Genomic DNA, 27992 nt, shown 5'->3' with positions numbered 1-27992 from the left:
TCTTCATAACATCATTGCTATTAGGCCTGCTCAGGTGCTCACCAAGAAGATACACAGGGAAGGCTGGGACTAGCCTTTCTTTGGCTGTCCTCAACTCCAGCCTGAGCTTCCTTTGGGGCAAAGAAGGGGGAAACTGGTACAATAATTTTAAGTTTCCAGTCATCTTTTTTGCTTTTTTAAAATCAAACATTGTGGATTTGTGTTCACAAAGAAGATTTTTGTTTTTGTTTTTAATTTGGGGACAAGGCAAAACTAAGCTCACCTTCCCGTCACTGTCAGAAAGACTCCAGTGTGACTTTCAACACTTGTAAGACAGAACAGGTTAATCAGACTTCCAGCTGCAGCAAAATTCTTGCCTCTTTTAGCATACCTAGGAGAACACATCTTCCTAGGAATGTGCAAACAGGCAGGAGAAAAACTGACATAGGTCTAATCATCTTTTTTTTTTTTTTTTTAGGTAAGCCTCAAACTATACTGTGTTTGTTTCTCTCCCTCTCCCTTGTGATAGTACGTCAAAATAAATGTGTTTTCGAGTTGTAGATGTCTGAGCTTCTGGATAACCTCAGGGCAAAATAAGCAAACAAGAGATCATGAAAAATGGAACTTTAAATTCAGGCAAGATGAAAATAGTACTCTAACAGTATTCTATCCCAGCCTTGCTGTTAAATGATGTAGGCCAGGACCTAAAACTTGCAATTTATAATGAAGTTTCATCTAACTATCTTTTAGAAAGCAAGGCCCTTTTCTGTGTGTATTGGGAAGGTATGAGGTTCTTATATGTATTGCCAATTCAGTTCAGGCAGATTGCTAAATCTTCATTACTGAAGCTCCAATTCTTGGAATTCTAAGATGTTAAACACATAAGGAATTATTGTGGTGAAGAACAAGTGTTGCTTTGGAAGCCTAGGAATTGGTTGGAAAGTTCAGGAATGCAAATAGTTGCAAAGTAACAACCATCTGCCACTTATGATCCCAGCTGTCCAAATTCTCAGTCACTGCTGTTACAAATTGCCACTTAAAATCCAGTTGTTTTTTCATTTATATACAACGTTGAGACAAGTGTTCTAGTTTTAATTTACATAACCTGAAAATGTTTGTGGCCTTTGCAGTTTTGCTGTAAACTAACACATGTCTATGCTGAAATAGCTTTAAGAAATTCAATTTGGTAAACATGTAATTTTCTTACAGGGAATTTTGAATAGGACTGCCTCATATCAGGTTATATTTTTTGTCTTCCTAATTGCAGAGCTTGTTTCATGGTGATAGCTGGCAGGATAAAGTATTTCTAAGGAATGACTTGCTTATTTTTCTTTTTGTGCTATAGTTACAAAACAATATGGGTTAAATAAATAATGTGGTTTTAAAAGAAATTCTTTGAGAGCTAATAGCATTATAGCAGAGGCTTGAAGACTATCACAGATATATTTTTAGCTTTTCCAGGTCACTTCTCTGCAAGCATGCACTTGATTTTTTAGACCACATTTCAAATTGTGCTGCACTATGAAATGTATTTTAAGATTGACAGATTTATGCTGGGAGCTTTTTCATTCCTTTTCAGCTCATCACATTACTACTTAAAATGGAAAATAGTTCAATTTATTCTAGAATAAAGCATATGTTATTTTATAAATACATGATTTTATACATAATTTTTATACTGAAATTCACCTATTACTTTTAAAAATAGCCTGATGTCAAAATGTTTGCTGATCATTGGAAATGTAATATGTAATAGAATGCAAAATACTTCATTGTTTCTTTTCCACATATAAAGTTACACTCTTTTTACTCCCCAGGGTATTGTGAATAATGGCTCTAATATACTGGTTGTTACCATTCCGTATTTTTCTTCTTATGTTTGGTCTCCCATTACTAATAAGCAACTTCTAGTTCATTTAAAAAACTAGGTATTATTTTCTATTCTCTCTCTCTAGAATAGCCCCTTGTTGCCTCTTCACGTGTGTCAAGATCCAGACAGAATTTTCATTACCTTCTTTCTGTACTCCTCCATTTCCAAATGTGAATTACCACATTTTCTTTACAGCTTTGTGTGTTTCACTGAATATGTGGGGCACATTTAATGTATCATGAAGAGGCAATAATGTGTTTGGCATTGAGTATATACTGTATTTTTCGCTCTATAAGACGCACGCTTTCCCTCCTAAAAAGTAAGGGGAAATGTATGTGCGTCTTATGGAGCTAATGCAGGCTGCACAGCTTTCGCTGAAGCCAGGAGAGCAAGAGGGAAGGGACTCCGTTTCTCCTGCCACTTTGCTGAAGGGGTGCTGCGCAGAGAGGGAAAGAACATTTTTTTTCTTCTTCTCCTCCTCTAAAACTAGGTGCATCTTATGGTCAGATGCGTCTTATAGAGCGAAAAATACAGTACTCAGTAGGGTGTTGACGCCATTCACAACTTGCTGCCTTGCAAGTATGCCCATATGATACACGTGTTAGTCACATTCACACTCTACTTCTCAGGCATACCCAAAAAGTGTTAGGTGTACATCGTTAAGAGACGCAGGTGGCACTGTGGTCTAAACCACCGAGCTTCTTGGGCTCGTCGGTTATAAGGTCGGCAGTTCAAATCCATGCAACAGAGTGAGCTCCTGTTGCTTTTTCCCAGCTCCTGCCAACCTAGCAGTTCAAAAGCATACCAGCATAAGTAGATAAATAGGTACCACTGCGACGGGAAGGTAAATGGCATTTCCATGCACTCTGATTTCCGTCACAGTGTCCCATTGCACCATAAGTGGTTTAGTCATGGTGGCCACATGACCCAGAAAAGCTGTCTGTGGACAAACGCCGGCTCCCTTGGTCTGAAAGCGGAGATGAGCACTGCACCCCATAGCCGAATTCAGCTAGAGTTAACTGTTCAGGGCTTTGGACCAATTATATTTGGAGACCACAAGTCATTCTCTCCTCAGATTTCACAGCTCTGAATTATTCCTGATCCATTCCTACAACAGAATTTTTTTTTATGGATTTGCTGCTAAGTAGGCTTGTTGTGTTTAAATTCTCTCTGTTAGTAGTGCTAGGTATGATTTAGTGTAGTTAAGAGAGTGGTGTGAACAGGTAATTTATTAAAAAGTCTGACCTCTTTTAACAGCAAAGAAATTTTGCCTTGTGACCTGTTTATATAGATTCTTTAGTTGTGCAATCCTATGCATATTTACTCAGAAGTCCCTCTGTGTTGTTATTCTCAGATAAGTGTAAATAGGATTCAGCGTTCAATGCAATAATTAAATATGTTAATTCCTACCAATAAGGCCTGTTTTTGTATTTTGCCCAATGGTTAATTTAATACTTTATTTTATGTTCTGTGTAGCATGTTAAAAATATGCAGAAGGTATTAAATGATACAATAGTAATAATTTCCAGAATAGTAACAAATAAAGATTGTGAGCTGTGTGTTTTATTCATTTACAGCACCTAGTGTATATTGAGGGACACGGGTGGCGCTGTGGTCTAAACCACAGAGCCTAGGGTTTGCCGATTGGAAGTTCAGCGGTTCGAATCCCCGCTGCGGAGTGAGCTCCCGTTGCTCGGTCCCTGCTCCTGCCAACCTAGCAGTTCGAAAGCATGTCAAAGTGCAAGTAGATAAATAGGTACTGCTCCTGCGGGAAGGTAAACAGCGTTTCCATGCGCTGCTCTGGTTCGCCAGAAGCGGATTAGTAATGCTGGCCACATGACCCGGAAGCTGTACGCCAGCTCCCTTAGCCAATAAAGCGAGATGAGCGCCGCAACCCCAGAATCATCCACGACTGGACCTAACGGTCAGGGGTCCCTTTACCTTTTAGTGTATATTACATGCTTCCACAAATGATTAAAAGGTGCAATATATAAACATACTCTTTAACAGCCCTGACCAAATGGTGGAATATACAATATGAGTGGATTCGACTGTTGACATGAGTGCCCCTGAGCACCCTCTTCTGCTTTGTAGAGCCCACATGGCTCATTGGTATACTCCAAAACTCATGGCAATGAAACAGGCTGGGAGATGGCTTGAAGACAAGTGCAGGAAAACAACAGGTGAATGCAATTGAATGTTGGTGAGTGCTCATTTCTGAACCTACTCAATGGCAGTGAAGGAAGCAAAGAAGGCATACTTTGTTGCCTCCAATACATAGCCACTGTATCGTTCAGCAGAGAGTAGTTTGGGGCCTTTTATAGTCTGGCCCAAAAGGAGGTGGTATTTACTTCCTTTCGCTTTAGCTTCTTGCTGCCATTCATGCACTCTGTACCCCCCTTTTTGTCTGCAGCAAGATGATTTGATTTTATTTGTTATCGGGGCACTTGTTAAAAACATATTCCCGTGATAATGCTGTCTTTTCTGTTTTCTTTCATGTGAATGTCAGGAAAAAATAATAATTGAGTTTTGCTACTATGCATTAGTATGCATTGATCAGCATTTTATTGTTTACTAGTTCATTCCTAAAATCATATTGTTTTTGTTTTTGACTCCGTGAATGTTGTAGAGGCTCCACAGCTGGCAAAAAAGCACAGGGTTTCTGTCTATTTCAACAATTTTTCAGGAGTGAATTTACGGGGAATTATAGAGCTGGAAGTTTGCTGCAAAGCAAGACTCTTCACCCACCACAGATCAGTCCCCACAGTAGCAAAGTGTGCTGTAAATAAGAAGTGTTGCAGAAAGATGTCTGTCAGATACCTCTAGATGACTTGAGGAACATCAGATACCTCTAGAGGAACTGAGCCAAGCTGCATACTGATTGGATAATGCAAAATTTTGTGTGACTGGTTATAAAAATATAGTTCCAGCAAGTATGGGCAACTGTTGCCAGCAGTTATCACACAAGTACAAGTCAAGACAATAGATCATAATTCTGTCATTTAGGTGAGCTTCGGATATTTCATAGTCACTGTGGTTTCCCCTGTAAATCTATTTTTGTAATCAGCAGACACAAGGAGTTGGATCCAGGCTTGGCCTTCTGGGTTCCTTTCATCGGCAGAAGGATTATGATCTAGTGGAGAAATTCCACTGGTGGAATAGGGGAGGTCATTTTATCCACCACTCTCCCCACAGCCCACCATGTTCCCTAAAAATCTGATCTGAGGATGCATATTTCTCTCTTAATTAATCGTCTAACATGGCCAAGCTTAGAAGACTGCAGGAAGGAATTCAGAAGCAGCAGTGCCTGTGAATGTCATGGACTCTGAATGGATCTTTGATAAAAGCAGAACATTGAGCAAATGAAGATGAGGAATGGAGGTTGAAGTGATATTGGTGATAAGATATAGCTGAAAGGGTATAAAGCCTTACAGAAACATTAGCTAATCCATTCAATGGAGTGGGGACATTTAAGGGTAAGTCAATGGACTGGTAATTTTTAAAATCATAGTTTTATAACTAAACTTGAAGGCTAACTGTGCATCAGAATATATTGGTGCCTGTCGTATTAAAAGTCTAAGTACAGTATCTAAAGGGAGATAGTGAATTCTTTAGATAAAAGCACATTATTCTAGTGACTTTTCTTGAACTCTGTATCAGTATGTATCAATAGCATTTGTACAAATGGTGGTAGTTGGGTTAAGCTATTGGTGTACAGAAAGGATATTTAAAAGTATATATCTATTGACCCGGAAGTGTCTGCAGACAGCACTGGCCCCCGGCCTCTTAAGTGAGATGGGCGCACAACCCTAGAGTCGGACACGACTGGCCCGTATGGGCAGGGGTACCTTTACCTTTACTTTTTATCTATTTCATCTCCTGCCTGGCTGCAAAATCCTACTAGTCAAGTTTTACAGTACAGTCATACCTCATGTTGTGTTAGGTTCATGTTGCGTCTTTTCAGCTTGCGAACGCGGCAAACCCGGAAATGTTTAGTTTTGGGTTTTGCCGCGCACGTGCAGAAGCATTCTGTGTGTTTCACACATGTGCAGAAGCTCTCTATCGCGTTCTGTGCTTGCGCAGAAGCGCCCTCTAGTTGCGGATTTTTCAGGGTGCAAACGGCACCCTGGAACGGATCGTGTGCAGTGAGAGGTACCACTGTAAATGTTACAAGCTTTGTGAATTTTGAGGAAGTACCTTGTTAAAGGGTAGCTAATATTTTGAATCTTGTAGTCTCTTAACTGCATCCTGAGCACAGCTGCGTGTTCTTACTTTGCTCACTGCCAAATTTAAACAAGGTCGTAGAAAAGATTAGATTAGGAATTGAGTTTTACTAGAACCAAATATCAGCTACTCATCTTGACTTTTACATTGCCAAATCAAAACAAGGCCATAATAAAGATTAGATTAGGAATTGAATTTTACTAGAACTTAATTTTAGCTACTCATTCTAGCTACTTGTCTTTAGCAAGTGTTTCTATAGTGTGGTCTTAGTCCTATGCCCACTTACTTGGGAGTAAGCCCCTCTGAACTCATTGACACTTATTTCCCAGCAGACCTGTATACTGCACTACTAATAGAAGAGTCTTTCTGGAGCCCTTCCATTTTTTAGTCCAGCAGTTTCCTCATCTGCAGTTTTTGAATGGTTTGAAGACCAACCACTCATAACTTTTAACTGCTGTAATTTGGAAAACATCCACACTGAAGTTGATGTAGACAAGCAGGTTATTTTAAAAAATGGTGCTGTCTCCTGAATAATTTTGAATTTTTTACATAGCCTTTTGAAGGATCATGCCCCAAACATTTGAGCCTGTCTGTCCAAATTCTGGATAAAGCCTAGGTATAGCAAATAGTTTTTCCAGACATGCCTACGCATGAATTCAGATTGTTAAGAATTTGCTTGATAAGAGAATGTGATTCCATTTGCCAACTATATGTGATGCTTTCCCCTGTCATTTTGAACTTGTAGTTACTTTAGCCCCATTTTTAGAAGCAGTAAAATAGATTTTTAAAAATTGTATAATTATAAGAAAGTGAGTGATGCAGTGAGTGAACTGAAGCAGTCAAAGTGTATGATGCTTAATATTTTAAAATCAAATATAAAGTACCGTATTTTTTGCCCTATAGGACACACCGGCCCATAGGACGCACCTAGATTGGGGGGGGAATAAAGGGGGAAAAATTATTTCTCCCCCCCCACCCAGGCGCGGGGCTGGGGCGGGGGAAGCCCGAGCCCCCAGCCCCCGAAACAAGAGCCAGACCGATGCCGAAGCTGAGCGCAGCTTCGGCATCGCTCTGGGAGCTTGCGCGGCTGGGGGCGGGGGAAGCCCGAGCTTCCCCCGACCCCAGCCCCCAGAACGGGTCATTCAATTAAAAGCTATCCATTTTATGGGTGAAATTGTAATATAGATTTACATATTTGTAAAGAGACATGCACAGCAAGCTATTAACTTTGTACATTGACTATTATGTCAGGAAGCATAGCCTTTATAACTGAGATAGTAAAAATACTATTTTCTTGATAGTTGCCAGAATATTTCGGTCTGAACTGTAAGATCTAGGAAACTCCATTCATATTGAGAAAACTTCATTCTGATTATGGTAGCAATACCTAATTTGACCTTATGACATGAGGTTTGTGACATACATGTTAGACGTGGAGAGTCAGTGAACTGCACTGCCAAGAATGTAGGGTTTGGGTGTGGGAGACATAAGCCCATAGCCTCACTTAGCTGTACAGTGGTACCTTGGGTTAAGAACTTGCAGTTTCACCCACCAGGTTTAGTTAGGAATTAATATTTTGTATTAAGTTCTGTGTAGCCATGTATAAGAAATGTTTCTTTTCCAAGATCCAGATGCTAGTTTTTTAATAGTCATGAAAAGGCATATGATTACCCACACACCCCTTGAGTTGTCAACCAATTTCTTAAAAATTGCTCATGGAATAACAATGCTTTGTAAAAAAAATCTATGCAGCTGGGGGAAGGGGTGGCTAAATGCAGAAAATAGAAGTGTGAAAAGAGTATATGAGAGAGGAAAGTACATGAAATTTAGTATTGGAGACCCTGAGTGTTTTTAATTCTACTTGATTGATATACAGTACAACATGGGTAACTAAGGCAAACTAAGGCCCGGGGGCCAGATCCGGCCCATTCGCCTTCTAAAACTGGCCCGCGGACAGTCTGGGAATCAGCGTGTTTTTACATGAGTCCTTTACATGTGTCCTTTTATTTAAAATGCATCTCTGGGTTATTTGTGGGGCCTGCCTGGTGTTTTTAGAATGTGTGCTTTTATTTAAATGAGTAGAATGTATGCTTTTATTTAAAATGCGTCTCTGGGGTATTTGTGGGGCATAGGAATTTGTCGTCCCCCCAAAAAAAATAGTCCGGCCTCCCACAAGGTCTGAGGGACAGTGGAAAGTTTGCTGACCCCTGCAGTAAGTGATTTCTAAAATGTTGTTTTATGCATTTATTAGAGGATTGATAGTTAATATTTTGCATCTTGCATAAGGCAATACGTAAGAAAGTAAACGTGACCTGAAAGATTTGTGTTTGAATGGAGCAACTGAGATGCAGAATTGTACACTGAAACCTACGGCAAGTAGCTGTGGGGCTGTGTGCTTCTAATGTGCGTTAGGCTGACCAAATGGCATGAAGAGTTTGTTACTTGAATACGCTGTGAGGCTGTTCCTGTCCTCTCATGCCTTTTTTTGAAGCTTTCAGTGACTGAAAAAAAATTGGCTGCAGTGTGATGTTAGGCAGCTGCAAGAGATGGTATTTGTTTATGTTAGCTGATTTGTTTTGCAAATTAACAGCCTAAGTCTATCTTAAGCTTTGAGAAGTGGCTTTCTGGTGAAAAGAGTTGTGAATTGATGTCAAGAATTTTGAACTATGTTCTCTTATCTCTGCAGCACAGTTGGAAATCTGGGAGTTCTCTCAGATATTGTCCATGTGTGCTATTAATTGTAATGTTTGTGACCCTTAGTACTACACATGTTTTGTTTAAGCGATTAAAGTTATTCATCATAACAGCTTGGAGAGCACATGGTAAATTAAAAATCTGGTGCATTCACAAATTCTAAAAAACCAGGTAATTTGCATTTTGTATGTGCTTATTGTATTCCTGTGTTCTTTCTCCCGCCCACCATGTTCATGGGATATTATGTTTTATGCAATTATATTTGTTTACATTGATTAAACATATTAAATAATTTAGAGGTATTATGAGTTTGGTAAAGTATAATTTGTTCATTAATGGTATATTGCTTAACAGCTTATTTCTGAACTTACATTCAGATGTGAGGAATAACATCTCTCTTCAAGTTTAGCGTATTCCCATCTCATTTAAGCTAGTGAAACAAGATAAACTGCAATTACAAGAACTGTGTGTTGATAAAACAGTGTTGCTTTTTGTATAGCAACAGATTGCTTAATAGATTCATGCTACTTGCTGAGAAAGAGCTGAAGCAGAACAGGAGTCCCTCTGTCTTCTGGGAAGTGAACTTTATTCCAGTTAGCTGGGGGTCTCTAGGGACTGTTGGACAGTCTATTGTTTAAGATTCTTTGTAATGTAAACTAATGTGGATTAATGAAGTTGGTTTGAACAAAATAGCTTTGTAGAAGCTAAACCTCTTTATTTTTGCATACTTTGTATGTATTTTGCTTGTTCATTTATGAATAATACGTTCGTTTAACAAGTAAAGTAACTAAATGTCTACTATACAATGAATACATGTAAAATTCTGAACAAAATTCCTGGTATGATAGTAGTTGGTGGAACACCACCTCACATTTAGAACAGAAATGAAACTCTCTATTTTTGTCATAAAGCACCGTATTTTAGGATTGGGGCTGCAGTCAAATATGCCATAGAGTAGGGGTGTTCATGTGGAATCATTGTGTAAGTGGCAGCCTACACTTTTATTATTATTGCATCGTGGGGCCTTCTGATAGCAGTGGTAAGAATGAAAACCCCTCACTCTCTATCTCTGCAGTAGTCACTTTATATGGCATGCTGCACCTGCCCTGCCAACTTTTTAAAAGCTCGTTTCTACCTTGTAAATTAAGCTGCATTATTTGTCATAACTGGAGGATCTCCAAATAGCAATATAGCATTCACAAGAAATCACCATTGTGTAGTAGTAGTAGTAGTAGTAGATGACAGGGTAGATCCAGGATGAAATCCCCCCCACTTTTAATGATATTGAACCAGTCACCATCTCACAGCCTAACCTACTGCAAAGGATCGCTGTGAGTTTAAGTGGTGAGGAGACCTGCCTATGCTTTCCTTTCATTGAATTAATTTTTCTTTGTATACTGTGTTTGTACATGTTTTGTATTACATATTTGTGTGTGTGTGTGTTTAAATGAGTTGTATGTTGCTTGGAGACCTTCAGGTAACAAGTGACCAACAAGTCCAATAAATGATGGTAGTGGTGAAGCAAAAATAAAGTTTATCAGAGAGGCATAGGCATATGGTTGCAATCACACCTGAATTAGTCAAAATGGTACCTACTAGGCTTCAGCTGGTGTGTTTTGACCCACTACCAGGTCACAGTCTGATCCAAGTTGCCACTCAGCAGCACTAACACCATATATGGTTTTAAAAACCTGAAGAGGGGGAAATTGCGCTGCAAAAGTGTGTGAGATCATGGCAACCAAAATGGCTGTCATGCTCTCATAAAAATTTAGATGTCCCGGTCGAGCACACTTGTGGGGTATGCAGTCCCCACTCCATTCTGCCCTGTATTTTGTCAAACCAGAGGTGGCAGCCCTAAACTAGTCTCACTTTTTATTGGGCTTTGGAGAGAGGCAGAGGGGAAGATCAGTCCTTACCCCAAGGGCAATTGGAGCAGCAGAGCACCACATCATAAGCCAGGGGTCAGCAAACTTTTTCAGCAGGGGGCCAGTCCACTGTCTCTCAGACCTTGTGGAGGGCTGGACTATATTTGGGGGGGGGGGATGAATGAATTCCTATGCCCCACAAATAACCCAGAGATGCATTTTAAATAAAAGCACACATTCTACTCATGTAAAAACACCAAGCAGGCCCCACAAATAACTCAGAGGTGCATTTTAAATAAAAGGACACATTCTACTCATGTAAAAACACACTGATTCCCGGACCGTCCGCAGGCCGGATTTAGAAGGCGATTGGGCCGTATCTGGCCCCCGGGCCTTAGTTCGCCTACCCATGTCATAAGCCTTGTCAGCTTCTGCCAATCATAGTAGAGGGCTTTGCATGTTTTAGGTTTGTTGTTGTTTTGCTTCCCCAGCTCCAGGCTGGTGCAAGAGAGAGGCACAGCTCCACTAATACCCACGGAAGACCCTATTTCAGGGCCCTACTCTGGCTATCACCAGTTGTAGCCTGTTGCCTGCTTGGTCAGAGCTTGGGTCTCTGCCACAGTGATCCTCTTCATGGCACTCCTCTTTGCCAGCAGGCTTTGTCGTCTCCTCACCCCTTAACCCACCTATCACCTTCGGGGAAGTTAGGATTGCAGCCAGAGTTCCCCTCTGCCTCTCTCTTTAGCCCAGCACAGATTGCCGACCATGATCTCCTGTAATGACTGGCTACTAAGCAAAGCAAACATTTGTGAATTTCTTCTTGCATAAGATAGGAGCAGGTAACTTCTCAGTTTATATTTATGTTTACTTAGATTGCAGTAGGTACATAGCAGCTTTGTATTTGACAGCCACGTTTATGTGGGCTGTGTGTCTCTATATGCATGTAATAACATTTGATGTTGATTGAAAATGATGTTCTGCAGAACATTTTGTTCCACCATACTTTCATATTCATTTGCAGTCAGTTGCGTTTAGGTTTTGTAAGATCACCCATATCTTGTGCCTGGACTTACATGCAGCCATTTCAGATGGATCAACCCAGTGTTGCTGTCTGGTACTCTGATTGTATAAATTGCTTAGCTGCAGTGGACACAGAGTAGCTTGCGTGAAATAGGTGTACTGTAGCAGCATTCTGGCCATGAAAGTTGATTCTGTTGTGTTGCCTCTAAGGCCTTTCTCTGCAGTAAATTGCACTTGTTGCAAGGGATCCAGATGTCTTTCCTCAAGGTAACAACTTCTGTGGCAAACCAAACCACAATGCTCATTGCTAAGAAAATGTGGTCTCTTTTCCTCATGTTAGTGTGTCATTTGAGAGTCTGGTATGGAATATAATTGCTCATGTGTCATAGGCACTTATTGGTTAATGTCTGACATCACTGGTGCAAAGCAAGATGGCTCCTTCTCCCATGGCCACACTATTTCGTGTACTTAATTTTTTAAAAAAACTTTGCACTTGGAGCACCTCAGAGGTGTAGCACAACTGTGGAGATAACACCCTGCCCCCATCCCAGCTCCTCACTGTGCACATCTACCGGTACTTTGCAAGGAAGGAAAGCATCGCTCATGGCTCTGACTACTACTGTAGTACTGCCACCACCCTGGCTTATGAGCCTCTAAGCCAATTGGCATGGGCCTCCCCAATCTTTAGGCTTTTATCCTGGGATTGGGGGAACTGGGAGGAAGCCCATCTTTTCTTTTACTCCCTGTTTACACAGAACTGTTTGCACAGAGTGTGTTGGCAATGCGCCTAGTTTGTGGTAGATGAAACCCAGTGGGCTAAAACGGCTAGCCAAGCTCCAGTATTCCATATGATAGAGAGTTTATTTTAGAAAAGTAATGATTAGGGGATGGAGGGGGAGAGGTAAGTGGAGTATGATATAAAATAAAAGCGTAGGTTCAAAATAACAGTAACAAGAATTTATTACTTATACTCTGCCCATCTAACTGGGTTGCCCCAGCCACTCTGGGTGGCTGCCAACATATTAAAAACACAACAAATTTGTTGTTGTTGTTTAGTCGTTTAGTCGTGTCCGACTCTTCGTGACCCCATGGACCAGAGCACGCCAGGCACTCCTGTCTTTCACTGCCTCCCGCAGTTTGGTCAAACTCATGCTGGTAGCTTTGATAACACTATCCAACCATCTTGTCCTCTGTCGTCCCCTTCTCCTTGTGCCCTCCATCTTTCCCAGCATCAGGGTCTTTTCCAGGGAGTCTTCTCTTCTCATGAGGTGGCCAAAATATTGGAGTCTCAGCTTCAGGATCTGTCCTTCCAGTGAGCACTCAGGGCTGATTTCCTTCAGAATGGAGAGGTTTGATCTTCTTGCAGTCCATGGGACTCTCAAGAGTCTCCTCCAGCACCAGAATTCAAAAGCATCGATTCTTCGATGATCAGCCTTCTTTATGGTCCAGCTCTCACTTCCATACATCACTACTGGGAAAACCATAGCTTTAACTATACGGACCTTTGTTGGCAAGGTGATGTCTCTGCTTTTTAAAATGCTATCTAGGTTTGAAAAGCAATGACAAACCTCAACAGCATCTTAAAAAGCAGAGACATCACCTTGCCGAAAAAGGCCCGTATAGTTAAAGTTATGGTTTTCCCAGTAGTGATGTATGGAAGTGAGAGCTTCCCAATACAGGGCTTCCTTCAGATGTCTTCAGAAAGTTGTGTAGTTGTTTACCTTTTTGACATCTGATGGGATGTGCTATTTGATGGGATGTTGTATCCTAACATTTTGAGCGTGTGATGATGTTCAGCTTACATGCCTGGCATATGTATAATTCTTTAAGATGTCCTGATGAAGACAAAAACTAGTAAATATCATCCCACCTTAACTTTTGTTGTTTTTTTTATAGAATGTTTATTGAAATTTTCAAGAAAATTTAAAGAAAAACAAAAAACAGAAAAAAGAAAAAAGAGAAAACAAAAAACACACATATAGTTACAATCCTTTTTTTCAATATCATATTTCCTTGACTTCCCCACATCTCCCCTTCTTGTATTCCAGTTGTTTTTAATTCAACAAGTTCCTATCCCCAAATTTTACCTTATTATATTTAAATCCTTTTAATATCCCACCTTAACTTTTGTTGACAGAGGGGTGGGTGGTGGAAGCCCACTAATATGGAGGTACCTGCGGTAGCATGGAAACTTTTGGAGATTGCTGCTTGGGGCAATTATTATTTTGCCCCGAGAGGAGAGGGCATATATAATAGAAGGATCTCTTCTTGGGTTCCTGTGCAACAAATTATTGTTTCTTCGGAGGAGGAATGCTTTAGCTGTGCAGGCTTCCCAAGAATAGCATTAGTCTGTAAAGGATTAGAAAGCTACCTGCTTTATTAGAAAAATAAATTAAGGTTATCTATAACTTATCCCAGAAAAATATACCAATGGAAGAAATTACAATTGTATCCTGAAATGAATTTAAAAAAGAAAATAAAAGATTGTTTTGTGCTTGAGTAATTCTTCTCATCTGGAAGGCGGCAGCATTTTACTCCCCCCCCCCCGCCATAGTATTTCCTGTGTTCGTTACAAGTGCAGCTCTGATAAGCAAAAGCCAGTCTAAGAAAAGTTCATGAACTGTAGTCCAAGGCAAAGATAAGACGTTCAATTTCTTCCCATTCTGATAAATGCTATGCAGCTACTATGTGGCTCAGATTCTTATTACATTTTAGCATGATTGTGAAGCAGTCGGCTGTCATCACATTTAAACAGAGCAATAGAGTTTAAATGATGTTAGCAAAACTGATAAACTTAACATAGTTTAATTCATACTAAATTATCTTTTATCACTTCAAGTGACTTTAAGCATATTTAGGTTTTTTTATAATGTGTCATTACTTTTCCATTATTTTGACACCCCCCAAAAAAGCCTCTTTAAAAGCAGTCAGTTCCCAAAAACCTGCTGGAACAAAAATGGCTTCACCTGCTGGCAGCAGGGCAGCAAGTAGGGAGCCAGCCCAGCTTCCCTAGAGAGGGAGTTCCAAAATCTGGAAGCAGTTGTTTACGTATGTGACAACGGCCGCTTGGATGTTACTAGCCCAGAGATGGAAGGAAGAAACAACCCCAACCATATACGATATATACGATATCTTTATTGTCATTGTCCCATGCAGAACAATGAAATTGAAAAACTACATAAAACATTCAAAAAACCCCTAAAAACTCTGAAACCCCATTTTAAAATACACTGTACTATAGAGACCCCTTAAGCTGCGTTTAGAACCAGAATTGCATTTGCGTAGAAACTGTTTCTCAGGCGGCTAGTCCTGGCCTTTATAACCCTATACCTTCTTCCAGAAGGCAGAAGCTGAAAGAGATCATGCGTACTATCCCGCGCTATCTCTGCCGCTTTCTTATGGCACCTGACAGCATAGATTTGATCTAAGATGGGAAGAGTGCACCCAATTATTCTATCTGCAGTCTTTACAACCCTGGACCAGAGAAGAATGGCAAATTAAGTTGATGGACTATGCCGAAATGGCAAAACTAACTGGTTAGCTCAGGAATCAAGAAGACAAGAAATTTTAAAAAGAATGGGAAATGTTTATAATGTATATACAAAATCATTGTAAATAGGTCAAAACATTAGCAGGATTTTAAACACTCTTGTAATCTAACAGAATGTATAGATAATTTAGGAAGATGAAAAATCGGAGAAGTATTGATATGCAGTTGAATCAATGGAAGGGATGAGGGGAAGTCAGGAGATTCAGAATAATCTCGACAGTTAGATTTGGAATTGTTTTTGTTGTATGTTTATATTTTGGAAAATCAAATAAACACCCACCAAAAATCTGGGAGCAGTGACTGAGAAGGCCATCTCCTGTGCTCCCCCCCCAAATGTGCCTGTGAGAGTGATGGGACTGAGAGAAGGCCTTTCTTTTCTCAGATATTAAACCTTCATATGTATTAATGTGGAAAATAAATACATTGCATTTCATTATTTCACAGTTATTACAACTATGAAAAAAGAGCCCTCGTTAATCTCACATCTATATTAAGATAACTTTAAGAAACAGTGGTGGTAGAATTCTGATTATCATTTTCCAGGAACATTGATGCAAGAAGTATGAAATAGAGCTATTATTTTGCTTTTGACTAATGCAGACATTACTAATTCAGGACAAGTAAGTATATGTGAATAGCTTGCACTTCTTGATAAACAATGGAATTGGAAGGAGAAGGAAGAGAAGGGGGGGAGGATTAAAAACACGAGTTTGTAAAAGGAAGTGCACATTCCATGGAAAGAATGGGGAACTTGTTTAGATGTGACAATTTCCTATCTTTATGAGAGGAATAGGTCCTTTCTTCCTTTGGTTCAAGGGTAGCCAACATGGTTCCCTCCAGAAGTCATTGGACTCCAACTTTCATCTTCCCTGGCCATTGATGATGCTATCTGCAGCTGATGAGAATTGGGGGTCTAACAGCATCCGGAGGGCACATTTTTGGTACCTGCACTCTGAAGCCAATGAATTTATAGCTCTGTTGCTGGGCATTTTGAATTCCAGTTTCCTCTTAGGAATGATGCAGCTAGGAAAATAACAGAGAATGCTCTGTTATGTATTTTGAGAAGGAAATTGGTTTTGTTCAATGTGTGGTGTGTTTTTTTTTTAAAAAAACAGCCCAAAATTCCAACTGTCAAGTGTTCAAAGTGAAACTTAACAAAAACCTTCATCAGAACTTTTTTGCTGTTCTATTAAAATAGCCTTTTTATTTAATAGCAGTAGCAGCAGTAGTAGTAATAGTAATAATAATAATAATAATAATAATAATAATAATAATAGGGGAAATCATTTTTTCCGAATACTAGTAGTTACGATTCATGAAGAAAAATATAAAAATTATCACATTTTATTTATTAAAGCCTAATGGATTGGATCCATCACAGTTTTCCCTGAATGCAAGGAGTCCTTCCGTGAACTGCAATCCAGAAAGGGCTGAAGAAACAGGAGGGATGGAGGGATGGAGGCATTCTTTACCAATTTCCTATTTTCCCCTGCACGCTCTCATACCATGGCTTATATTGTTTCATAGGCTTCCATCAACCCTCCTGGACAGTCTTTTGCTAAAGGCTGTAGGGGGAAATCGGAAAAAAAATTGCCCCTCCATTCATGTGAGAGTTCCATGAGCAGAACTGGGCTGATACATCTCTGAATCCAGTGTCTGGTTAATTAAACTTTCAGAAAATTGTTAATGGAAAAAGAAGTGTCATGCATTTCCTAAGCATTTTCATCCTAAATACTCTTCTGACTCCCTGAAGTCAAAGTATTTTACTCATGTAAAATAGAGAACATGTTTAATAGAGAACATGTTTCCTTCCTGGAAGAAGGGAGCTCAGAAGAAATTCTACAACATACCATTTTCCTGTAAGCATCAAGTCATTAAAGTACTGTTTCAATATTAATGAATAATCTATGAAACCAAAGGCAGTAATCTGGTTTGGATTCAGTAGCTACAATTCTAAAACTATTACTTGTAAGTACTTCATGAAGCAATTTGAGATTTCATATAACTAAGCTGCTGGAAAATGCCTTGCTTTTATTATAACTTCTGTTGTTGCCCTAAAAATAGGGATTCCGCTACTGCAATTTGATACATCCAACAAGCATAGCTCCCTCTCAGAGAAGCAATTGTGTGGTAATATCTCCTTAGGATGCATATTGGTCAGTATGCAGCAAAGTGCTTCTGCTAGAACAAGGATTTTTTACTTATGCAACCAAACTTCTCCATCTGCTTTCCCAACATTGTCTTCTGTCTCCCTTCCTTAAAGGCAGGGTAGGTTTATCAACTTTAAAATCTGGGGAAAGAACATTCATATTTGGTTGCTCACCTGAAGCTTGCTTAAACTTCTTTTTGCAGTCTGTTTGGGACTTTAAAAATAGGGGAACTGTCAGGCCACGGTAAATGACTGGAGAGCTGTGTTCAGATTGGTTCGTTAGAAGTTACGCAGACCTGCGATACAGTGTCTTATGTTTAGAAGAGGGGAAGGAAACCACCCATGGAATGTGTAAGCTTGCTCGTTTGACTGCATTTGTCTGCATTTGGGGAAACATTGGAGCAAATAATAGAAATAATTAAGCTGGCAACGTGTTGAAAAAAATTAAGGTGTGCAGATCTGTTTCACTGGGGATGGCCACAGTTGGATATCACCCTATGGACTGATGTGGGCCCAGTTACCATAGCCTAGTGATGTAAAATAAAGCCGAACACCAGCAATAGGAAAGAATAATACAACGTGGATATATGAGGAAGAAGCAATATAGGATAAAGTTTCCAGGTTGGAACTGTGTGGAAAATCTCATAAATTCTGAGGGGCTGTGAATTCATGATACAATTAATATCACTTAGCAGACTAGATCATGGCGATTAATATAATATTTTAAACACTGCTGAGTTGGGTAGATAATAACAAAACCAAGCTCAACAATGTCAAATGTGAAAATGAGAAGAGGTGAAAAGAATATAATATAAATATAAGAATAAATATAAGAAGGGTGCTAAGAGGCCAGACAGTTGCTCCTCTCAGTAATTCAGATGCTACAATGGATAAGAAACTGTGCATGAATTAACAATGTGATGATGTGACCCCAAATATCAGTGCTTTTTAAAATTGTATTAACAAAAGCATTATTTCCAAGATTTTGGCAAGTAAGGATAGTGCTGTAGCTCTAGTAAGACTTAATGCAGGCTTGCATTCAATTCTGGTCAAAAGAATTCAAGGAGCTTGTTGCTCAAGAGACAAGTTATCAAGATGATTTGTTTCAGAAAATCAGGCTGAGAGGGAAAACTGAGGAAAAATAGGCACATTTTGTTCAAATAAGAAGATTACAATGGCAATGTATTGGAGAATGATGGTCTGAAAGAAGTGGCAGATCACTTGCTTGCCCAAGTTTTTGCATCTTACCCTGTTAAAACAGCAAAAACCTTAAATTGCAATATAGTGATTTTAGAGCAGCTTTGCAGTGGAATAAACTGCTGAGGAAGGATGTTTGAGCTTCCTAGGTGATTTTAATAAAATGTTGGGTACTTCTTCCAGACATGAATTAGGTATATAATCCTTTATTTTAGAACAGGAGTTGGACTAAATAATCCAGTATCTTGTCTTTCAACACTGTGACTGACTCTTGCTACCAAAGTGATTATGAAAGATTGTGCGTCAGTTCAGATATTGAGAAATAATTTTCTTAGTGTGGTATGCCATCGCTGATCTGGGAATGCAATGCACTCATGCAGCAACTTAATATCTAACCTGGTTTACCCTTGGATACAACTACACACTCTCAGACAGAAGCACTTTCTATGGTTGTGGTGACAAAAGAATCTGCTGCTGCTATTATGTAAATTGTTTCCGGGGTATCCTAACTATTTCCATGCAGGAGCAGTTATTTATCAGGTTCTTGATGCAAGTGTTTCCCCAAAGATTAGCCCTCAGCAAAACTTTTGAATGTCTGGTTTCACACTGAGAAGTTATTTTAAAGTGTCCCCAGGGACTGAAGATAGAGCACCCATAGAGACCACTGGGAAAACCCCAAAAGATTTTAATTAAGCTTCAAATGTGTACAAGTATGTTTAGTTGTCATGAAATGCTAACATGACTAACTGGGGTGGTGGGGAGGAAAATTGGGGCTCAGGAAATGTAATGGAGTGGCTTGAATACTAATTACACTGTAACACTTTGATGCAGAACTCCAGTTCTTATCCTTTTAATTTATGTGTACAGTTGCACAAGTCAAGATTTCATAAGGAGCAAATAATTTGCACTTAGTGAAATGTGTGAATTTCCTCCTTTCCTTGAGTCACAGCATAAATACTTAACATTTACACATGGAACTGTGTTGTCCTTTGTTACTGAAGATAGAAACAACATCCTTTCTTTGTTTCTTTGGCAGTCAGTGCCAAGGATCAGAAAATACAGGACAGCTGAGCATTCCAGGCAAAAAGCATCTGTTCTTGAGAATAAAATTGTGTGTGTGTGTGAGAGAGAGAGGGGGGGGGGAGGGAGAGAGGGAGACCTACTGTTATTATTTAAACCAAGGCAAGAGCAATCCTTTGTCTTCAGAAATGTCTGAAAGGCAGGAGCGGGGAAGGTTACATTAGTAGTCAAGACAATTTCTGAGCATGTAATGTGCCGCAGCAAGATATAATTTTTGCAGAATACTTAAATAATGTGTAAGATAACGGGAAGGTATGTGACATGAAGTTCCCAGAACATCAGTGCTATCAAATACCACCACACATTGTTATCCATTGCTGTCTTGTGTAGGACAACTTATGCAGTGAATCTTCTGCTTTGTAAATATAGTGTTGGGTGCTCTATCAGCAAGAGGTGTCACAATTAAAAAAAAAAAAACTTTTTAAATGAGTTTATGCTGCAGTGTTATTTTCAGATATTTGGAAATTGCATAATAGAGCTGCCAATTACCTTGCCATAGTCTCTGGTCAAACTGGTTTTGGAGCTTTTTATAATACAAATGCAGTACTCTTGGGTGGGGACCCGTTGTATAATTCCTAGGAGGAGTAACACATTCTCCATACTAGCTTGAAACACGTTTTATGATGTTTCTTCCCCCCCCCCCCAGTACATTCAGCAGTAATGCTTTACCCTATATGTTGTTGTTTAGTCGTTTAGTCGTGTCCGACTCTTTGTGACCCCATAGACCAGAGCACGCCAGGCACTCCTGTCTTCCACTGCCTCCCGCAGTTTGGTCAGACTCATGTTTGTAGCTTCGAGGACACTGTCCAACCCTCTCGTCCTCTGTTGTCCCCTTCTCCTTGTGTCCTCCATCTTTCCCAGCATCAGGGTCTTTTTCCAGGGAGTCTTCTCTTCTCATGAGGTGGCCAAAGTATAAACCCTATATAGCTCTGTAAAAAAAATCAAAGAAAAATCAGCTTCCTTTCATGTCAATAAAATAGTCGTATGTGCTACCCTTATATATCAATAGAGTGGACATCAGTTTCAGCTTGTTTTCTTTTTTAAGAGAAGAGAACAGGTTGTCATTTGGCTTATTCCTTATGTCGAACATGGCTCTGAAAACTATAGTTTGGTATGATATCTGAATTGGCAAGGTTTGGCTTGTGCTTTGATAGCAAACCAGAATCAGAAATCACGGTTTGTGCTAATTAGGGTCTATGGTCCTTAATTATGTTTGTATTGTTATAGTAATAGAAACAGGTTTTCTGTTACTTTAACAGTGAGAGAAGAAGCCTTGTCATTTCCTCCACAGAAATCATTGTGTGCATACAGCCTAAATGTTTCTGCATTAGTCTCTTGTAGCAAAAACAGCATTCTTTGGGCCCCTGAAAGCCTAACAAATGTATTCTGGCATAAACTCTCAGGGGCCCAAAACTACTTCATCAGATGCATGAAGTGAAATCTTAGCTAAAGGTCTTTTTTCTAAATTTTGTACCTCATTGCCATTCAGTTCCTACCTTACATTATTCCCCATTTATATACCTGCCAACTAAGATTTCACATTATGTGGTTCCTGTCTGTGGGAACTGCAGGGCCCGGGGCCTCACCACACAAGACAGCTCCCCTTTTCCAGGGGGGCTGCATTGCAGGAGGGGTTCCAGGACCTCAGTTACCCAGCAGTGGACAGAGGGATGCTGCCTAGGGATGTCACTAGGATGCCCAGCCGCGTCACACTCCCCAGCTAGCCTATCATCTACTTTGGTGGATCTCCCAGCCCACTCACCCTCTTTCTTGTGTTGCTTGACTATGGCCTTGCTATGACTAATCTTGGTTGCCTGGTTGTTGGGGCTGGGTAGGAATTTTTCCACTTGGCAAATTGGCTCCAGCCATTTGGTTTTTGCCTACCTAGTAGCAATCGTCACAACTTCCTAAGGTTAGGCATTGGGTAAGCAGGTGGCACTGTGGGTTAAACCACAGAGCCTAGGGCTTGCCGATCAGAAGGTTGGCGGTTCAAATCCCCGCGACGGGGTGAGCTCCCGTTGCTTGGTCCCTGCTCCTGCCAACCTAGCAGTTCAAAAGCACGTCAAAGTGCAAGTAGATAAATACAGTGGTGCCTCGCAAGACGAAATTAATCCGTTCCGCGAGTCTCTTTGTCTTGCGGTTTTTTCGTCTTGCGAAGCACGGCTATTAGCGGCTATTAGCGGCTTAGCGGCTATTAACGGCTTAGCGGCTTTAAGAAAAAGGAAACAAACTCGCAAGAACTCGCAAGACGTTTCGTCTTGCGAAGCAAGCCCATAGGGAAAATTGTCTAGCGAAGCGACGCAAAAACCGAAAAACCCTTTCGTCTTGCGCGTTTTTCGTTTTGCGAGACATTCGTCTTGCGGGGCACCACTGTAGGTACGGCGGGAAGGTAAACGGCGTTTCCGTGCACTGCTCTGGTTCTCCAGAAGCGGCTTTGTCATGCTGGCCACATGACCCGGAAGCTGTATGCAGGCTCCCTCAGCCAATAAAGTGAGGTGAGCACCGCGACCTCAGAGTCATCCGTGACTGGACTTAATGGTCAGGGGTCCCTTTACCTTTACCTTTAAGCTTGTTATGGGAGGGGAGGCTGTGGCCTCCGCCTGCCCCTCCACGCTAAGGGTATCCCATTAAAGGGATCCGGGTTTGTGGTTCCTGTCCAAAGCCTGGGCATGGGCTAGGGTCATGCCACGACCCCATTGGTGACCCTGGGGGAGTTCTTAATTGATGTATATCATAAAGCTCCCGCTATCGGTGGTTGACCCTTTCAAGACTTTCTGCAGACGGGCAGGAGTCAGGATATATTCTTGCTTCACCCAATTGCCTAAGCCAAACCACTCACATCTGTAACCAATAAAGTTGTGGCCTAATTTATCCCATTAACCCAACATATTTGTGCTTGTATGTTTATTTCTGTGGGAACTGCGGGCCCAGGGCCTCGCCACGCAAATAGATTTGTTAGGCTTTCAAGGGCCACAAAATTCTGATTGTTTTTGCTGCAAGAGACTATGTATACACAGTGATTTTGGTAGAGCTGTTGGAAAGCCTTCCCTCTTTAATTGCTTTTATAGCCTAAATGGTAGGTGAAGATTTACATGCAGATTCTTGTCTAGCATATATAAAGGTGAAAACAGAAGAATAGAATCAGCAGGTAGCTTTGCTAAAGAGGCTGAACTTTGTTGCTGAGTATAGTTCTAGTTCAAATCTGAGTTGACTCTATTTACTCTAGGTCATTAATGTCAAAATTATTTTGTGGAAAGAATATATATTGAAAGGCACAATGAACATATGAACTGTGATATTTGCTGTCAAAATTCTACGTTAATGCTAGTGTGTATTTCTTCCTTTACAGAAAGTTCGCATATTTTCTCTTTGATGCTAGAAAGTGGCAAAATTCTGATTTAAAGCAAAATAAATAAATCAATTAGCATTCGTGTATTTTCCCTTTCACTATTTTAATAAGGCAGTCACTTATGGATCATTATTATCCAGTCCCTTTGTTTTATGATACGTTATTACACAAGGCTTTGCTCAGGCATGGCAACCCAGTGAATATTTATCTATGAAAAATCTGGAAATACACAAAATAGGCATTTTGCTTTGATTGATTCAACCAGTTTAAATTCTGTGCACTAGTTTAAGGACTTTAAATGCTTCTTTCATTCTGAAGAGTCTTTCTTTCTTTCTAATGAAATAATTATATAGGGTTGTTATGATGAGGTATGGCCTAATTTCTGGAGTGTATCAAAAAGAAAAGTGGACAGAAATTCCTTTGAATTTCTGGGATCTTAAGACATTTTGATCTTTTAATATTCTAGCTCAAGGGAGATGTATGTTCAGTGGGAAGACTAATTATGATGATGATGATCTAAGATTTACTGATAATGTGGCCTGGGACTGAATGTATTCCTATTCATCCGGTTTCCCTTTCTGAATATTTAAAGCATCTTCATTTATGAATACCATAAAATGTACCAAGCTTGTGATGCTGCTGCAGGCCACTTTTAAGTGCTTTTTTCTGCTGTAGTACTCAGTGTCACTTCGTTACTAATGGTTCTGCAAATAGGATTTTCGGATAAGTCTTTTGGATATTTCTGACATGGTGATCTCTGGTGTTCCTCTCATAAGTGAGAGGAAGAACTATCCCGGCACAGCATATTCACAAAAAAGGAAAGGAAAGCAGATATTGCAGAGGAAAATGTTTCCATAAACATAAATAGGAATTGCACTTGGATCCAGCGGCAACTCCTAACAGGAAGTTGGATATTGCTTTTAAAAATGCAAAGTTCTGAAGAACCAAAATTGCCAAGACATTTTGCTACCTGAGGCAATCTAGCCAACATAAATAGTACCCAAGCATGACTTGTCTGCACATGGAAGAAAAACTTACCAGCACCTCTGTCTGTTCTGTTTGCCCTTTAACGATAACAAAATCAGCTACTTGAGGTGGCTACCTCACTCTTCCTAATGAAAGGGCCAGCCCTGAAAATGACTCTTCTAGATTCTTCAACTATATTTTTGTCTTCTAGTTTTGTCAACAATCAGTGCCACAATCTGGTTTGTAAACTTGCCTGTTTTTGTTTTCTTGTTTAGCTGCACAGAGTGAAGAGACGACATGTGCATTTAGGGACCAGTACCAAAATGATCATGGAATTAGCGAAAGTCGAATTTCTCAAGAGAATGGTACAGTTTTGTGTATGAAAGGCAACACCTGCTATGGTCTGTGGGAGAAAACACGTGAAGGAGAGATCCATCTTGTGAAACAAGGTAACATTCAACAATAATAGCATACAGGAATAATGACAACAAACATAACAATCTATTGGTCACAAAGGTCTTAATGTTCAGAGGCAGGTAGCAGTTTTTTTGTAAAACTTTTACACATGTATCTTCTTATAAACCACAGAGCCTAGGGCTTGCCGATCAGAAGGTCGGCGGTTCGAATCCCTGCGACGGGGTAAGCTCCCGTTGTTTGGTCCCAGCTCCTGCCAACCTAGCAGTTTGAAAGCACGTCAGAGTGCAAGTACCGTATTTTTCGCCCTATAGGATGCACTTTTTCCCCTCCAAAAATGAAGGGGAAATGTGTGTGCGTCCTATGGGGCGAATGCAGGCTTTCGCTGAAGCCTGGAGAGCGACAGTGGTCAGTGCGCACCGACCCCTCTCACTCTCCAGGCTTCAGGCAGCTCTCCGCAAGCCGTGGGAGCCGGCGCGAAGTCGCACCGGTCTCCCAAGGCTTCCGGAGAGCTGCCTGCATCCTGAAGCCCGGGGCGCACTGAGAAGCGCGCTCCAGGCTTTGGGCAGCTCTCCGCAAACCTGGGGAGACCGGCACGACTTCCCACCGGGCTCCCCAGGCTTGCGGAAAGCAGCTCAGGCTTCCCCAGCCCCATGCCTGGGGGGGAAATAATTTTTTTTTCTTTATTCCCCCCCAAAAAAAAAACTAGGTTCGCCCTATGGGCCGGTGCGCCCTATGGGGCGAAAAATATGGTAGATAAATAGGTACCACTCCAGCGGGAAGGTAAACAGTGTTTCCGTGCGCTGCTCTGGTTTCGCCAGAAGCGGCTTAGTCATGCTGGCCACATGACCCGGGAAAACTGTCTGCGGACAAACGCCAGCTTCCTCGGCCAGTAAAGCGAGATGAGCCCCGCAAACCCCAGAGTTCTCTGCGACTGGACCTAAAGTTTAGGGGTACCTTTACCTTTACCTTAATACCTCCGCGAACGTCCGCCCTATCGACCGTCCATTTCGGTGAACATCGGCGGCAAACCCACAAGTACCGGAACGGGATACTTCTGGGTTTGCCGCTCGCGCACATGCGCAGAGCGGCGCTTTGTCGCGCATCCCTTTCGTTGAGTGTCCAGGGCTCTGGAACGGATCCCCGACTCAAAACAAGGTACCACTGTACTGCCTTCTGATCACAAAGGAATCTACAAATAATTGTCCCTCATTTTGAAGAACAGCTGAGTGCAGACATAACTTTTCTCACTTCTCTGCTGCCACAAAGGCAGCACAAATTTACAGGAGAATATATTTCATTTGAACATTAGGAGAAACTTATTGAACAGTTCAACAGTGGGATCAATTATTTAGAGGAGTGGTGAGTTCTCCCTCACTAGAGTTCTTCAAGCAAAGGTTGGCTAGCCATATATTGAAGATGCTCTAGTTCTGGGATTCTTGAATTGAGCAGGGGGTTGGACAGATGGTCTATGACACACCCTGAAAAAAGCTCTGATTCTCTTAATTGTATGACTCCTGACTCCTTCCCAGTTCATTGTTGCACCCCCCTCTCCTCCTCAAGCTAAAGCTAACTACAGTTCCATCTTCAGTGGTGTTAAGATGACCATAGTTATCAGCAAATTTGCAAAGCTGCTTCTATCCATTGTTGCAAATGGTGGTTAGCATTAATGTAAGTGAATGGTCGATGGTCAAATTGAAAAGGTGGGGAGGATACTCACTTGGGAAAGCCGTGTGCATGTCCATAGGGCATTCCCAATAGCTTAATCATGATTAGGCTTCTGGGCAACATTACAGTTATGCCAAGGCACAATTTTTTCAAGCATACTTTATAGAAATTTTTAATACATGGCAATCTAAAGTTTGATATGCTAGTGATTCATAGTATAAACTTAATAGAGCTTCTAAGTAGAAATAGATAAAACTGTACAAATTACCAGAAAGCAAAAACAAGGTCATACTGCTTATGTTTAATGAAAATAGTAATAGGTAATAACAATGAATTAGAAGTGAGCATAGAGGATAGTCTGTAACAGAACACTGAGCAGTCTTGGAGAATAAGGATGATTAAATGAATAAGCCATACAAAAGAAGAAAGTTCCATTACTGATCATTAAGGGCCCCAGACTCTGAACTTCCATTTCTTTTTTTTTTTTTAAAAGAAGTCTCTAGCCCTCTCAGAAGGAAAGTTATGAAGGAAAATATGTAATTAGACCCTAAAACTACATACAGTAATGAAAAAAAGAAGTTTTTTGGGAGCAGGGGATGGGAACATGCAAAAGTGGTGTAAATACATGGTATCTCCCTTAAAAGCTGAAATGTTAGATACAGTTTCATCAACTAAATCAAAGTATGATATTTAAAGAACCAGCATAACCAGAAGTTGTTGGAAACCTGAAGGCAAAATGCCAGGATAATGCAAACTCGCTTATGCAGTTGGGAATGCTTCACCTGTGGTTTGTTTCAGAGGTCAACAGTTCAGGAGTCTTGATCAATTTTAGCCACACTATTTTGCTCACTGTCTTAGCTCAGGACGAATCACTGCATACTTTAATTGAATACTGTGCTCTGTCCACTTCCTGCATGCCAGACATGAGGACCCCTGCAATTGTATGTGTAATCTGTTGGTCTGGTGCGGTAGAGAAATGAATCAAGAACATGCATTAGTTTCAGAAAACATGCATCAGCCTCTGACTAACCCTTGAACACACACACACACACACACACACACACACACACACACGAACACACACACCCCTGAAGTGGAATGAAAGGACTGGTATGCAGCTGATAATGTAAATGAGTCACAAATCAGTAAACCAATGAAAAATTTGAAGACAGTATGGTGCATTTGATATTTTGCCAGGACCAGGTTGTTACGGTCATAAGACTGTTTAGTTTTGGGACACAGACAGTGGTTACATTGTTGGAATGAAAAGAACCACCACAAATATGTTTGTGTAGGCTTTTATCTGCTTTAATACAACTTTTCTTACATGAAATTGAATCTGTTTTCAGCATTAAGGCATTAGTACAAAATGCACGTCTCAGTAGTGAAATCAACCCACATATGAGAATGCAGTTAAATTGGCTAAAGAAAGTACCGTATTTTTTGCTCTATAAGACTCACTTTTTCCCTCCTAAAAAGTAAGGGGAAATGTGTGTGCGTCTTATGGAGTGAATGCAGTCTGCGCAGCTATCACAGAAGCCAGAACAGCAAGAGGGATTGCTGCTTTTGCTGCGCAGTGATCCCTCTTGCTGTTCTGGCTTCTGAGACTCAGAATATTTTTTTTCTTGTTTTCCTCCTCCAAAAACTAGGTGCGTCTTGTGGTCTGGTGCGTCTTATAGAGCGAAAAATACGGTACATAGTCCAAGTCACATAAAACCCATTTAAGAAAAGGAGCATATATTTAAAAACAGAGGATGAAAGAAAAATGTCCTAATGTCAAAAAGTCATGGAGCTGCAAAAGACCCTACCCATAGTCCCAGTAGGTGACACTGCTCTTAGGGAAAGGATTCAGAGCAGTGTGTCCCTGGTCTTAAAAGGCAGAGGGGTTTTTCTAGGTGAGAGACAATCTAATAAGAGCATGAAGTTGAGGAGCAAAACATGTAAAAAGTTTCACAAGCTAAATAAAT

General features: G+C 40.6%; 1 protein-coding gene across 1 annotated transcript in view; it reads left to right on the top strand.

The window, feature by feature from the left end:
- Positions 1-27992, top strand: part of BMPR2 (bone morphogenetic protein receptor type 2) — a 91614-nt gene that overhangs the window by 14486 nt on the left and 49136 nt on the right. The window contains exon 3 of the mRNA XM_083627694.1: positions 24219-24392. Within this exon, the coding sequence (XP_083483820.1) occupies positions 24219-24392 (174 nt within the window). The remainder of the gene's footprint in view (positions 1-24218; positions 24393-27992) is intronic.

The sequence above is a fragment of the Podarcis filfolensis genome (genome assembly GCF_964270895.1).
Source record: "Podarcis filfolensis genome assembly, chromosome: 1".
NCBI classification, from domain to species: domain Eukaryota; kingdom Metazoa; phylum Chordata; class Lepidosauria; order Squamata; family Lacertidae; genus Podarcis; species Podarcis filfolensis.
This window is presented reverse-complemented; position numbering and strand designations above follow the sequence as displayed.